The sequence below is a fragment of the Dama dama genome, chromosome 30 (genome assembly GCF_033118175.1).
Source record: "Dama dama isolate Ldn47 chromosome 30, ASM3311817v1, whole genome shotgun sequence".
Classification (NCBI taxonomy): Eukaryota; Metazoa; Chordata; class Mammalia; order Artiodactyla; family Cervidae; genus Dama; species Dama dama.
In genome coordinates this window covers 52987560-53002718 of record NC_083710.1, presented here as the reverse complement: position 1 = coordinate 53002718, position 15159 = coordinate 52987560, and the positions used below count along the sequence as shown (strand labels likewise).

Here is a 15159-nt window from a genome sequence, read left to right as displayed (position 1 = left end):
ATTCCAATCAACCTTGCTAAAATTGCATGCCTGCTAACTTGAGCTATTTTGAGATTTTTTTTAAGTTAAACCATGTCCGAGTTACAGAAGAAATATGCACAGTTCTCTTGTGCATAGAGACAAAGCCTGATCTGTTCATTCCACCTTGTTATTTAAATTCTTTGAAAAATTAGATAAATCTGATAATTTATGAAACCAACTTTGAAATTATATTCAATACAGCCTAATGCACTTGTGGCGTGACTGTGATAATGATAGCCACCACTTCTTGTGTGCTGGTCTTTATGTACTATTGATACATATGTAATTCTCACAAAGAGACAAAAGAAAAAAATTGCGTGAAAGTACTCCTACTTAAGATGTTAATAGTTTGCCCAAAACCACTCAATCAGAGCCAAGAATTAAACCATGTCTAACACCAAAGTCTGAGCTCTGTTTATGAAGCAATGATATTTAGATAATTGTTAGTGATCCTAATAACGTCTCATTTTAAAAATAGTAGAACCACTGCATTTTATGCCATAACCTCAGTATCTTGCTATCCATCAAACATTGTGAGAACACTGAAATTCGAAACTATTAGAAAGGGAATTTAGAAAGGAAAAGGGTACTAACTGGATATTAGAGGGAAAAAAAAATCTCTCTTAAAAAAGTTCCATCAGCCGGGATGTTTAGATTCAATGGAAGAGCTCTCTGCTCCTCCTCCAAGGTTCACCTCTGCATCTGAGCTCTAGAATCTCCCTTCTCAAAGTGAGGTCCTCAGACCAGCAGCCCAGGTACTCGTTTGAAACAGACAATTTCAGAATCTGCATTTTAAGAAGATCTAGGTTCTCATATACTCATTAAAGTATGAAACGCTCTGCTGGATGATGAATATCTTATCCTCCCCTACCCCTCATCGGTCCCCAGTCATCCCACTTCTTTGCTGTGTTCTCAGTTTCTCTCTGATGTTTTTGATTCCTCACATAGAAGCACTCTTATAAACGACAACAACAAAAAACAACCCTCTCTGATCCAGCCCTGAATCCACTTATGATCCCGTTTTGCCCCTTTTCTCAACCAAGTGCCTTGAAGGTGGTGTCTGTGCCCCCTGAATCTGTATTTTCACCCTCTGTTCATATCCCAACCCACTGCAGGATGGTTCAGTCACCTACTGGATATCATCTGGTGTCTACTACATATGAAGCACCGAACCAGACTCAGGATAAAATGATGTACAAGAAACACTGTCTTTGCCTTCGAATGAGTATCTTCAAAATTGTTTTGACATAGATCACCACCGACTCCCTAAATCACCAGTTTCAGTAAGCACTTTTCTTTCATTATTTAGGAGACTCCAGTTGGCTTCCTAGGTCAGACATCAAAGAGACTGTGCATTTTGTTAAATGCAACACAATGCTACTCTTCTCACTAACCTTTTTAAAGGAAATAGCTATTTTAATCAAAATGTTATCTGTTAACTTGTAAGGTGTTTACTTTTACTTTAAAATACATCAATATTCTTAAAATTATGACTTAAATTTATGACTTACAAATCAACTGATATAACTTATAAAGTTCCTCTGGGCTTTCAACTTTAGGCTCAGAGGAGATAAAGGTGCAACTTTCTTCGGTGGTCCGGAATCTGGGTTCACCTGACACCAGCCCACCTCCACCATATTGGCTAAGCATGTGTTAGTCACTCAGTTGTGTCCAACTCTTTGCGACCCCATGGGGTCACAAAGTAGCCTGCCAGACTCCTCTGACCATGGAATTCTCCAAGCAAGAATACCAGAGTGAGTTGCCATTCCCTTCTCCAAGGCATCTTCCTGACCCAGGGTTTGAACTTAGGTCTCCTGCATTGGGTGCAGATTTTTTACCAGCTGAGCCACCAAGCCCAGTGAGGTCAAAGTCGTGTACTTGCGGTGTACTGGTGGAGAAGTTGGCGTCGTGTCTGCCCTGGCCCCCAAGATCGGGCCCCTGGGTCTGTCTCCAAAAGTGGTTGATGGTGACACCACCAAGGCAACTGGTGTTTGGAAGGGTCTGAGGATTAAAATGAAAATGACAATTCAGAACAGACAGGCCCAGACTGAGGTGGTACCTTCTGCTTCTGCCCTTCTCAAAGCCCTCAAGGAACTGCCAAGAGACAGAAGCAGAAAAACGTTAAGCACAGTGGAAACGTCACTTTCGATGAGATGATCAACATTGCCCAGCAGATTTGGCATCAGTCTCTACCCAGAGAACTCTCTGGAACCATGAAAGAGATCCTGGCAACTGGTCAGTCTGTGGGCTGCAATGCTGATGGTCACCACCCTCACGACATCGTAGATGACATCAACAGTGGTGCGGTAGGGTGCCCAACTGGTTAAGAACTACAGAGAAAAGAAAAATAATAAAGAGTTGACAACCAGTGGATAAAAAAAAACTAAAGTCCTCTGAGCTCCTCAAAATTTTACGTGTTAAGGCTTCTAAGATAGAAATGTTTGAGAGTAATTGGATCCCGTTTTAGAACCAGGTTAGTTGTTGAAAAACTCCTTAATATCTACATAGCTATCAACTATAGAATTATATTGGAGGGATATGAATAAACTGGCCTAAGCATTTTCCCTCCCATTTTTATTAATTTAGCTAAAGAAATCACTTTCTCAAGGCATTCCATGCACAGTAAGGAAACACTAGATGACTACTAGCCTTGGGAAATTAAGAGCCTCCAGTGGAATCCTTGTAGCAAATAAGATGCATGGATTCTCAAAATGGAAAAACGCAAGGTAAAAACAAAAACAGTAAAGTGAATGTCTTTAAATATTACATGTTGATTTTGCCCACAAGTCATATTTTGTAAAATCACTAAAATAGAATCAGCACTGTGTACTCTTATCTTGAATACTTCATACGTAGCTGATTATTAAGTCACACCAGAATATAGCTGTGAAGCCAAATATTCACATGTTAAAATGAAGAAATATTTAAGGCATGTGCATTTTGTTTATAAAAGAAATCAGTTCTTCATAAGAATGCATCTTTTAAATTATACCCAGACCGCAAAATATTCTTTGGTCTCAGTGGTTAAAAAAAAAAGATGGACAATGTAACATTCCCATTAACTGTATACACTATTATCAAATGTGTATACTTCTATAGTGGTGGTGGAGGATGGGAGGAACCTCTGCCTTCAAATACTTAGTATGCACGGCAGAATAAAGAAAAATAACTTTCTACTACTGAACCCTAAGGAAAATTCAAATGCAGTTTTTTGTTCATCTTCTAATATAGGTAAACTCTCAATATGCAATGTAACTTTTCAGCAGATAGGTTTTACCACATTTTAAAATAATAGTCTAAATTTACAACTTTTGCATGTGCTTCAAGTCTTTCATGTTTTGTTGCTGCTCAGTCATTCAGTCTTATTTGACTCTTTGTGACTCCATGGACTGCAGCATACCAGGCTTCCCTGTCCTTCACCATTTCCTGGAGTTTGCTCAAACTCATGTCCATTGAGTCGGTGATGCCATCCAAGTATCTCATCCTCTGTCGTCCCCTTCTCCTCCTGCCTTCAATCTTTCCCAGCATCAAGGTCTTTTCCAATGAGTTAGCTCTTTGCATCAGTTGGCCAAAGTATTGGAGCTTCCGCTTTAGCATCAGTCCCTCCAATGAATAGTCAGAATTGATTTCCTTTAGGATTGACTGGTTTGATCTGCTTGCAGTCCAAGGGACTCTCAAGAGTCTTCTCCAATACCACAGTTTGAAAGCAATTCTTCAGTGCTCAGCCTTCTTTATGGTCCAACTCTCACATCTGTATACATAAGTACTGGAAAAACCATAGCTTGACTATACAGGCCTTTGTCATCAAAGAAATGGCTCTGCTTTTTAATATGCTATCTAGGTTGGTCATAGATTTTCTTCCAAGGAGTAAGTGTCTTAATTTCATAGCTGCAGGCACCGTCCGCAGTGATTTTGGAGTCCAAGAAAAGAAAGTCTATCATTGTCTCCATTGTTTCCCCATCTATTTGCCATGAAGTGATGGGGCCAAAAGCCATGATCTTTGTTTTTTGAATGTTGAATTTTAAGCTAGCTTTTTCACTCTCCTCTTTGACTTTCATCAAGACCCTCTTTATTTCTTCTTCACTTTCTGCCATAAGGGTGGTGTCATCTGCATATCTGAGGTTGTTGATATTTCTCCCGGCAGTCTTGATTCCAGCTTGTGCTTCATCCAGCCCGGCATTTCACATAATGTACTCTGCATTGAAGTTAAATAAGCAGGGTGACAATATACAGCCTTGACGTACTCCTTTCCTGATTTGGAACCAGTCTGTTGTTCCATGTCCAATTCTAACTGTTGCTTCTTGACCTGCATACAGATTTCTCAAGAGGCAGGTCAGGTGGTCTGGTATTTCCATCTCTTTAAGAATTTTCCACAGTTTTTTGTGATACACACAGTCAATGGCTTTAGCGTAGTCCAGGATGCAGAAGTCTTTTGGAATTCTCTTGCTTTTTCTATGATCCAATGGATGTTGGCAATTTGATCTCTGTCATGTTTAAGACATAAATAAAATTTCAGGCAATTTGTTTTCATCTTGTCCTCACTGAACATGTGCAAGACAGAGCTCCTATCCTTTAGCTATTAAAGAATAAACTATTGAATATAACTGTTATTTAAGTACCAACCATGTTTACATGTTATAAAGGCATAATTTTGAATGAACTAAAATGTATCATTCATATCATTTGGGACTTATTCTTGAACATGTGGGTTTTTATTTTAATTTAATTACACTCATATCTGTTTTATAGATTAGAATGGCTTTACTATATATTTCTATGCATATTAAAATCACTATATTAAATCATTCATTTTGCAAAATAGCTTTTATTATTGATTATGTACATTCAGTGCCTCTAAATCAAGGATTCCCAACCATGCTATCCACTAGACAGGAAATTAATGCTCAAAACTTATAGAATTTGTTGTCTACAAAGCCTCCTGTATAATATCTGGGCATGGAAGACCTATTGGATGAGGGTGTGGCAACCCACTCCAGTACTCTTGCCTGGAGAATCCCATGAACAGAGGAGCCTGGCGGTCTATGGTCCACAGGGTCGCAAAGAGTCAGACATGACTGAGCAACTTAGAACGTAGACATGCAATACTTGTAAGGGGTCAAAATTTGAAATCAAAAGAAACAGTGGAAATGACAAAACTTATTTTCTGCTATCTGAAAACTCAGTATATTCCACATTTGGTTTTTGGTAGTAATCTTGTTGAGAGCATAAGGAATCTAAGATTTTACTAGAGAATTTCATAAGATTAAAACATTACTAACATTTACATGTGGACAAGTCCATCTAAATTAGCTCTAAAAACCTTTACAATGATTACACACTTTTCAGAGTGGTTTTACTTTAACTTCAGTCAGGGATTTTCCATTATAATGTGCAGAATTTTAGACCAAAGTTAGTTTCCTATTCAAGATATGAATGTGTATGTACATATATACATGCACGTATGTGTATATATATGTAAATATATACACATATATACTTGTTAATTCCCAGATAATTTATACACACCCATGCAAATACACCTATATACATATATATAAACTTTCCCTAGAAGAAATAATTTCTATAAATAGAAAAGTTTTTAAAAGTTATTAAAAGTATTTTTAAAAGTAATTAAACTATGCCTCTTTGCAATTTTCTACAAGCATCAATATATGTCTCTTAAGCCTATAGATGCTTCTTTTGAAAACTACAGTAGTAGTTAAACATTAATGGCTAAAAGTCTCTTTTAAACTATATTATTTTCATTAAATGAAATAAGCAGGTTTGTTGCACACAGCCCAGCTATAGAGCTTACCTAACAAGCACTGTCTGTACACAAATCTAAGATGGAAATTAAGTTTAAATCAGATTTGCTTGTTTAAATAACTCTTACACTGAATTAAAGATATAATTTAATTACATATACTATATATGGTTTTCATTTAAGATATAGGGGCTTCCCCTGTGGCTCAGCGGTAAAGAATCCACATGCAATGCAGGAGATGCAGGATGAGCAGTTTTGATCCTTGGGTCAGGAAGATCCCCTGGAGGAGGGCATGGCAACCCACTGCAGTATTCTTGTCTGGAGAATCCTATGCAGAGAGGAGCCTGACGGGCTACAGTCCATGGGGTCACAGAGTCAGACACCACTGAAGCAAATGAGCATGCACACACGCAAAGTTTGATTCACCAGAGAACACAGACAACTTTTGTTTTAGTCACAAATGAACACAAAATATTAGGAGTTAAACCTTGTAGAGTTCATAAATTTCCTTTGATTCAGTAATTTAAAGCAAATCACTATGGCCGGTGAAAGATGATGTTTAGTCAGCTCTTAAAAGTCCACCAAGAAAAACATTTAAAGTTTCATTTTAATCTCACTTCCCCAAAACATATTATGGTCCTTGACAGCAACATGCAGAAATGACTCATAACTAGACATACAAATAGTCAACAGACACATGAAGAGGTGCTCAGCGTTGCTTGCATTGCTGTGCTTGGTCAGCCCTTACTCTTTGCAACCCAAGGGACTTTAGCCCAGGCTCCTCTGTCCATGGGAATTTCCAAGCAAAAGTACTGGAGTGGGTAACTATTCCCTTCTCCAGGGGGTCTTCCTGACCCAGGGATTGAACTCTTGTCTTTTGCATCTCCTGCATTGGTAGGCTGATTCTTCACCACTGGACTACCTGGGAAGCCCAGGGAAATACAATTGAAAACCACAATGAGATATCACCTCATGCCTGTCAGAGTGGTTACCATGAAAAGAACCACAAATGACCAGTGTTGGTGAGGATGTGGAGAAAAGGAAACCCTCATACACTGTTGGTGGGAATGTAAATTGGTGCAGTCACTATGGAAAACAGTATGGAGGTTCCTCAAACAACTAAAAATAGAACTGCCATATGATCCAGCAAGTCCACTCCTGAATGTATAGCTGAAGAAAACAAAAACACTAATTCAAAAAATAAATGCACCCCAATATCCATAGCAGCTTTATTTACAGTTGCCAAGATATGGAAACAACCAAACTGCATATCAACAGATGAATGGATAAAGAAGATGTGGTATCTATACAACAGAATACTATTAAGCCAAAAAGGATGAGATTTTGCCATCTGCAACAACATGGATGGACCTAGAAGGTATTATGTTTAGTGAAATTTCAGACAGAGAAAAACAAATACTCTGTGTTATAACTGATATGTGGAATGTAAAAAAAAATAAAACAAAGGAATGAATATAACAAAACAGAAAAAGATTCACAAAACAAACTAGTGGTTATCAGTTGGGAGTAAGAGAGGGAAGGGAGGAGGGGCGAGATAGGAATAGGAATTAAGAGACTCTCATGTGTAAAATAAATAAGCTATAAGGATATTCTGTACAGCACATGAAATGTAACAAATATTTTAGGATAAATTTAAATGGAGTGTAATCTATGATTTCGAATCATGTTGTACGCCTAAAACATGCTCAGTTGCTCAGTCATGTCCGACTCTTTGCAACTCCATGGACTGTAGTCACCAGGCTCCTCTGTCCATGGGATTTCCCAGGCAAGAAAACTAGAGTGGGGTGCCATTTCCGACTCCAGGGCATCTTCCCAACCCAGGGATCAAACCCATGTTTCTTGCGTCTCCTGCATTGGCAGGATCTTTACCACTGAGCCACTTGAGAAGCTCCATACACTTAAAACATACTGTAAATCAAATATAACAATAAAAAATATTAAGATTTTTTTAAAGTTAGTGTTCAACCTAGAAAACTTTGAGAAACTACATAAATTCTTGCTAATATGTCATTAAGAACTAAGAAATTATATAGGAGAAACCCAGCAAGGCAACAGGCAGAACACTACTTAGGAATATTTAAAATATTTAAGATGATATACAAGACAAATGTGTGTACAAAATGCAAACAGTATAACAAAAAAAAAAAAAAAAGCAGAACACTTGGTTGTTGTTATTGGCATGACAAAGCATTGTCTCTGTATGCCATCCATTTATAGAACTGTTTCCGATTTTTTCTTCATCCTTACTGCCAACATTTCATTCAGGCCCTCTTCAACATACATGGGTAGTAAATTTAATAGACAGGTCCAAAATGACTTATAGTCAATTTTTTTCTAATCTGGTGCTTCCCAAACTTAATATGACTCACTCAGGGATCTTAAAACACTGGTTCTGATTCAGTCTCACAAGTTCCCTAGGTAATGTTGATGTAACCACACTTTGAATAACAAAGATTCCATGTACTCAACAAGCCTATCACTTCAAAAAAAAAAAAAAAAGGTCTTTTTTTAGGTTGTGTCTGATCTTAGCTGCAGCACGCAGGATCTTTTATTGCAGCCCACCAGCTTCTAATCACGGCACGCAGGCTCAGTAGTTGGGCGCCTGGGCTTAGCTGCCTTGTGCCATGTGGGATCACAGTTCCCCGAACAGGGATTGAACCCGTATCTCCTCCATTGCAAGGTGGATTCCTAACCACTGGACCACCGGGAAGCCCCTATTACTTTTCTAAGTTATACAATATATTTAACGTATGTATTGCAAAATCACTACTACCACAGTGTTAGCTAACACCTGCATCAAGTTACCTACCATCTCCTTTAAAGTTAATTTTAACTGACATATAGTTGGTTTACAATGTTGTATTAGTTTTACTGTGTAGCAAAGTGAACTAATTATACGCGTACAAATATCCACACTTTTTTAGCCTTTTTTTTTTGGTTGCGCTGTGCAGTATGCAAAATCTTAGTTCTCCAGACCAGGCACCGGACCCTGCCTTGGGAGGGCAAAGTCTTAACCAGTGGACCATCAGGGAAGCCTGTTTCATATTTTTAAAACACCACTTATCTCATGTTACAGCCTCAGGAATCCACCCCAACTCAGTGAAGCATGTATCAACATCTACATTCAACTTCATGGGTTCAGAACTTCATTCTGGATTAATTTGTTTCCTAACTGCTAGTCTCATCCCAGTTCATTTCTGCCCTGTTTTTTTGAGGGTAAAATATATATACAATGAAGTAATTCAATGAGTTTTGCTAAACGTATACAGTGTAACCAATGTTCTCCTAAAAAGATGGACCATTACACCAACCCTGTGCATTGACCTAACTACAAATACCTTTTCACCTTCCCCCTATAAAGTTCCTTATTTAAAAACACACCCAAATTTATCCAGATATCTTTCTAAATTACTACTAATTTTAAGACCCTAGCCATCATCTGTCACTGAACTAAAGCAGTGGGTTTCTCACAAGTCTCTCTACTCCTTTTCTTACCCCCTTCCCCCAATTTATTATCCACAAAGTAATCAATGACCTAAAATTATAAACCAAATCAGGTCACTTTCCTGTGTAAAACACTCTCATGGCTCACCTTCACACCTGTGCTAAGCAAATGCCTTTTCCTGTATTCCTGTATCACTAAGCTCTCCAACTCTGACCTCCTCTCTTGGATTTTCCCCCTTACTCTCAATGCTCTGGTTATATGAACTTTTTTTTTTCCTGGTCCTAAAACCCAGCAAGACTTGTCTGCTTTAGGAACTCTGCAGTAAATAGTCCCTCTACTCTTCCCCACCATCTTCCTATGACTAGCTATGTTTAGCTGCTCAGATCTCAACTTCAAAGTTACCTCTCACAGAAGCCTTCTCTAAACACAATAACCTAAAGGATCCACTCAGTCACTAACACAAATCTAACTTTTTCTGCATTGCTGTTATTATTGGGATGTATCTTATTAATGTGCTTGTGTGTCTGTGTGTGTGTGGAGGGTTCATTCTCAAAGTACTGTCTGACTCTTGACAACCCAAAGAATGGTAGCCTGCCAGGCTCCTCTGTCCATGGGATTTTCCAGGCGAGAATACTGGAGTGGGCTGCCATTTTTTCCTCCAGTGGATCCTCCCAACACAGGGGTTGAATCTGCATCTCTTGCCTGCGTCTCCTGTGTTAGCAGGTGGGTTCTTTACCATTTGAGCCTCCTAGGAAGCCCCATTAATGTGCTTATCATTTGTCTGTTCTCACAGGAACATAAGCTTCATGACTATGGAAATTGCTATAGTGTTCACTGTTAACTCCAGCCCCCAGAACAGTATCCAGCTCATTACAAATCGATGATAATGTCTGTTAAATAAATATGTATGTTCATACTGTGCATATGGAAATCGTGCCTGTGTACCAATACAGACTCTCCTATGAAATTCAAAGAGAATAAGAAAGATATTGCTAGTCACCCAACAAGGCAAATCCTTCACAAGAAAGACAGGGAAGAAAAGAACTGAAGCTTTGGGGCAAAAAATAATATAAAACACAGATTAAGTCAAAGTTTAGTTCACATAAAGTTTAATCAGTCAAGTTAATGAAAATATCAAAATTTGTGAGTTAGTGTCTGGCAGAGGAAATTTAATTTTGTTGCAAATAATACAGTATTTGGTGTTTCCATTCTGGACGGGCTATGCTGCAGAAAGAGCAATGGCATTGAATCTCAGTTCATCAGGATCACGTTCCATAAACTTCTTGCAAACTTCTATGGCATCCTAGAGGGAAAAAAGATACATAATCTTTCAGTTTAAAAACATGTGTTTTACTTACAAATGATAAATAAAATGCTTCATAGCTTCCTAATTCATAGTAATTTTATGCTGCAGACTTCTTCTCTCAAATGCAAAATAACTCAGAGGACACCAGAAAAGTGAATAGTTGGTGGCCTAACTTGCTTAGTACAAAGAAATAATGCTAAGTGTTCTTTCTTAAAAGGCTTTTAAGAAGCTTTTAACCTGAAAATTACATGTTTCATTGATTCTAAGCCTTACTATTTGTTCATAAATTTAAAAATCTTTAAAATCAAGAAACAAATGATGGTACCTTGGATTTAATGAAACATGGGATATGATGTGCAACTGTTTGTTTTCAAATTTGATACTTGTTTACACCAAGAGTTCTCCAAACCTCTTTCATTGGCTGTAGATTTTTAACACTAGTTCAAATTTTTCTTTTTGGATTTTTTTCCAGAAAGCCAGGACAAGAAGATATACAGAGAAAGGTTAACCAGTTCTCTTTAGAGATGTTTTAAAGGTAACAAGACTATTAATGAACTGAAGGTGGGCCAACAGGTTTTACTGTTACCTCTAATAAAGTTTCATCACTAGTTTCCCCATGGTTAATTGGAAATGGTTTCCGTCCATCTGTGGAAAAATAAACAGGTGAATGGTTAGTTGTTTGTATAGGATAATATGCTTTTTTAATAATATAAACAATTAATGACATTTATTTCATTTAGAAATTTTTCCAGTTGACCCAGAAATATCCTTTATTCATGCTGTTTTGTTCTATGTGGGATCTATTCAAGAATCACATATTCTATTCAGTTGTCCTATCTCTTTAGTCTCCATTAATTAAGAATGACAGGGTAATGTATTAATACTTTCAACTCCCATTTTCCTCTTCCCATAGTGAGGCAAAAGTTAAAAGGTAAAATTATATATCCTAGAACAAACCCTTTAAAAGTGCTACATATGAATATTTTTAACACTAATGGTTATTTAGAACCTTGCTTACATGTTTGAATATCTAAATTAATAAACAGATGCTATTAGAAATAAACACTATTGGCTTTCATTTCCTAAAAAGAATATGCAAGACAAAATGTCAGCTTTTAAAAAATTACAATCATCAGAAATATAAGAAATTTCAGGACTTCCCTGGTGGTCCAGTGGCTAACTCTCCACACTCCCAGTTCAGGAGACCTGGGTTTGATCCCTGGTCAGGGAACTAGATCCCACAAGTTGCAACCAAGAGTTCATATGCTGCAACTAAAGATCTGGCATAGCCAAATAAATATTTTTTTAAAAAAGGAAATATGAAAAATTTCTTTCTTCACTTTAAAGCCTTCTGATAAAGGCTCCTAAGTACAACTGACATTTATACCAATGAAAGGGAACTACTGCAAGGTTTATATATTACTACTACTAACCATGTACCAAAGTAGGAACACAGAACAACAATCTCAATAACCTAGGGTTATTTTACTGAACACCAAGAGCATTATCACCTTGAATAAAGTAGTACTTTTTCAACACTGTGAAAAAATTTAAAAGTTCAGAATTACATAAACTCATGCAAACCTAAAGTTAACTGATACTCTATATCCAAGTCTATAATTTCAGATGTTTTATAAGTGGCACTTCAAGTTCAAGCCATAAAACACAATCCCCCCTATAATTTCCTGGCTTCTAAACATAATAAAAATTTTTGAATCAATATGCATGCACAGTGATAGACCTGGACTAAAAGACACTACATTTAAAGAAAAATATGAGTGAAAATGAACCAAACAAACCAAAAAGCAAAACAGGACAGTTATTAAATCCAGAGAAATAAAAAAGTGAAAAAGTATATTAACTATGGCTCATCTGAGAATAACATTTCTGTAGTCATAAAAATCTAAACAACTATATACTGTATAACACAGGGATCTAGTCAATATCTTGTAATAACCTACAATGAAAAATAATCTAAAAAATAATATATGTGTATGTGTATAACTGAATCACCTGGAACACTGTAAGGCAACTATACTTCAATAAAGTATATATATTAAAAAAAAAAAGAATCTAAACAACTGTAACAACAGGAAAAAGTAAGTATGTATTTTGTGATTGGGAGACAGAAGTAGGTCAAGAGGGGGACAAAGGAAAGAGATTCCTATCTTCACTGTGGGAGGCCAAGGAGTAACAGTTAGGTAACCTCCTTCTCCAGCCAGGATGAAGTAATGTACTGGACTGGGCTTTCCATTGAAAACAACTAAAGACCTGGACAAAATACCTGAAATGGTTGTATTACAGACTGGGAAATATGTAACCCAGAACTGTTAGGTAAGCCTAACAATAATACTGGCTCTCTGCCAGTGAGAGAACTGGCAGAGGGAGGGAGACCCAAGCAGCCTACAGCCACCTTAATTAGGAGACCAAAGAAAAAAGAGGGCAGAGTTTGAGGGGAGCAGAGGTCAAGGAGGCCGAGGCAGCTGGAATCTGCACAATGCCAGGAAGAAGGCAGCTACACACTTGGGAGAGCTCCGGCTATTTCTCTGGGCCAGGCCAGGATCAGGGGGCCAGGTGGGGGCGGGAAGCAGTGTATCTGGAACGGAGCTTTAGGCTGAGCAGCCAAGAGCTTGTTTACATATCAGGGAAGGCGTAAGTCAGAAAATACATAAAGGACAATGAGAGCTAGATTTCCCCTGCTTAGGAAAGGAAGTCACAAATATGGTAACACTAGCACAAAATGTGTAATATTAGCTTAGAATTAGAAACGTGGATGTAAATAAATGCTCTTTAATATAGAGAAACATGTAAGTAATTGATTGTGTGTCCATGTATATTCTTATTCACATATGGGTGTCTATTTATATCATACATACAAGTGTTTCCTAGCTCTGTCCTCTGAGAAAGCCTAAAAGTCACAGCATCTTAATCACCATGAGCACGCTGAGTGCCCAGGTCTTGGTTCTAATCATCACCTTCCAACAGAAAGAACCAGGGCTCCTTGCAGAAGGAGCTGAACACAGGGCTCAGGCACGGAAAATAAAAGATGGGCCAGGAAACACTGTTCTACTACAAAGTTAGAAAGAGCTCAAAGAATGACAGGGACAAATTAAAAGGACATATGCCAGCAACTACTTGAAGCCCTATGGACAAGGAAGGGGTAATAAAAGAAACATGAATGACTCAGTCCCTCCCGTTAGTTAACCTTACAATTAGGTACAGAATGGACATATTAAAGGCTACCACTACCCTCTGTTATATAATGGTCCTGCAGAAATTCACCTGTACCATGTCTATAATCATGCAGTCTTATTTTAAAAATTAAAGGTATTCAGAAATAATTTTTTCCTTAAAAACCATATGCTGTTCTCTTAACCACTATTTTCTAAGAACTAACTCAATGCTTCTCTTGTTCAATGTTCCTTTTAAATTAGGAATTTGCATCAGGGATACCACCAATTCCCCTTGCAATGAGTCAGTAACTGTCCATCTTCATTTGTCTTGTATTAATATTTATCCCTATGCTCTATGACATCTCAAAGATTCCTGCTATTCTTTAGAACTTGGAAATTCTTTTAAACTCATTTAAAGAATGTAATTCCCAAAGGGCTCTAATTCTCTATCAGCCACATTGATCATTCTTCCTGCGAAAGAATACTTGAACCAAACAAGACCTTAGTAGTTCCTTTCTTTTCTGATCTTCTTACATCAAGCCAGTTTCAAGATCCTTTCATGTTGATCTTGGCATGCTACAAAAGAGAACCATTCCTGCACATGTAGCCAACCCTTGATATATGTCTTTCCTTCCACTGCCCTTTAGCCTCTGAGCTCAGAGAGCCAGCTCATCAGTCAAACTGAGTTTTCAGACAACGTATTCCTTCCCATTGAGATAATCACAGATTTTTTTCCTCTAAGTATCTTTTACTGTTGTTTGTTCTATTATTAAGCCTCCCATTCTGAAAGTCACCATTACATTTTTATAATCTCTGGTTATGGGTCATATTTATCACTCCTCTGGCCTTTCCTAAATCTATGACAATGTGTCTGATCAGTCTCAGTGATCTCTTTAGACCTCCACTTCTACCAGTTATTCTTTAAAAATACACACACACACACACACACACACACACACACACACACACACATACTTCTTATTTCTTTTGGCTGTGCTGGGTCTTTTTTTTTTTTTTTTTGTGCTGGGTCTTCATTGCTGTGTTTCTCTAGTTGTGGCAAGCAAGGGCTCCTCTCTAGCTGTGGTGCAAAGGTTTCTCTTGGTGAAGAGCAGAGGCTCTAGGATACTAGGACTTTAGTAGTTGCAGCACATGGACGCAACAGTTGTGGCTCCCGAGCTTGCGAGCACAGGCTCAATAGTTGGGGTGCATGGGCTTAGCTGATCTGCGTCATGTGGTATCTCCCCAGATGAGGAATGGAACCTGTGTCTTCTGCATTGGCAGGTGCATTCTTTACCACTGAGACACCAGGGAAGCCCTACTCGTTACTCTTTAAGAGCAGAAAACTAGCTTTCAGCAATCGGACATTTGAAATCCCCAATTCCTATTACATCTTATCTCTATGCAAGTTCCAGAGGCTGAATTAAGAAAG

At 37.9% G+C, this 15159-nt stretch overlaps 1 protein-coding gene across 2 annotated transcripts in view; it reads right to left on the bottom strand.

Moving 5' to 3' along the window:
- Positions 1-10343: 10343 nt before the first annotated feature.
- The window catches only part of UCHL3 (ubiquitin C-terminal hydrolase L3), a 35094-nt gene continuing 30278 nt past the window's right edge, over positions 10344-15159 (bottom strand). For both annotated transcript variants that reach the window (XM_061133129.1, XM_061133130.1), the window contains 2 exons: positions 11144-11202; positions 10344-10554 (listed from right to left, as the gene is read on the bottom strand). In XM_061133129.1, coding sequence (XP_060989112.1) covers positions 10471-10554; positions 11144-11202 — 143 coding nt within the window. In that variant the 3' untranslated portion in view covers positions 10344-10470. The remainder of the gene's footprint in view (positions 10555-11143; positions 11203-15159) is intronic.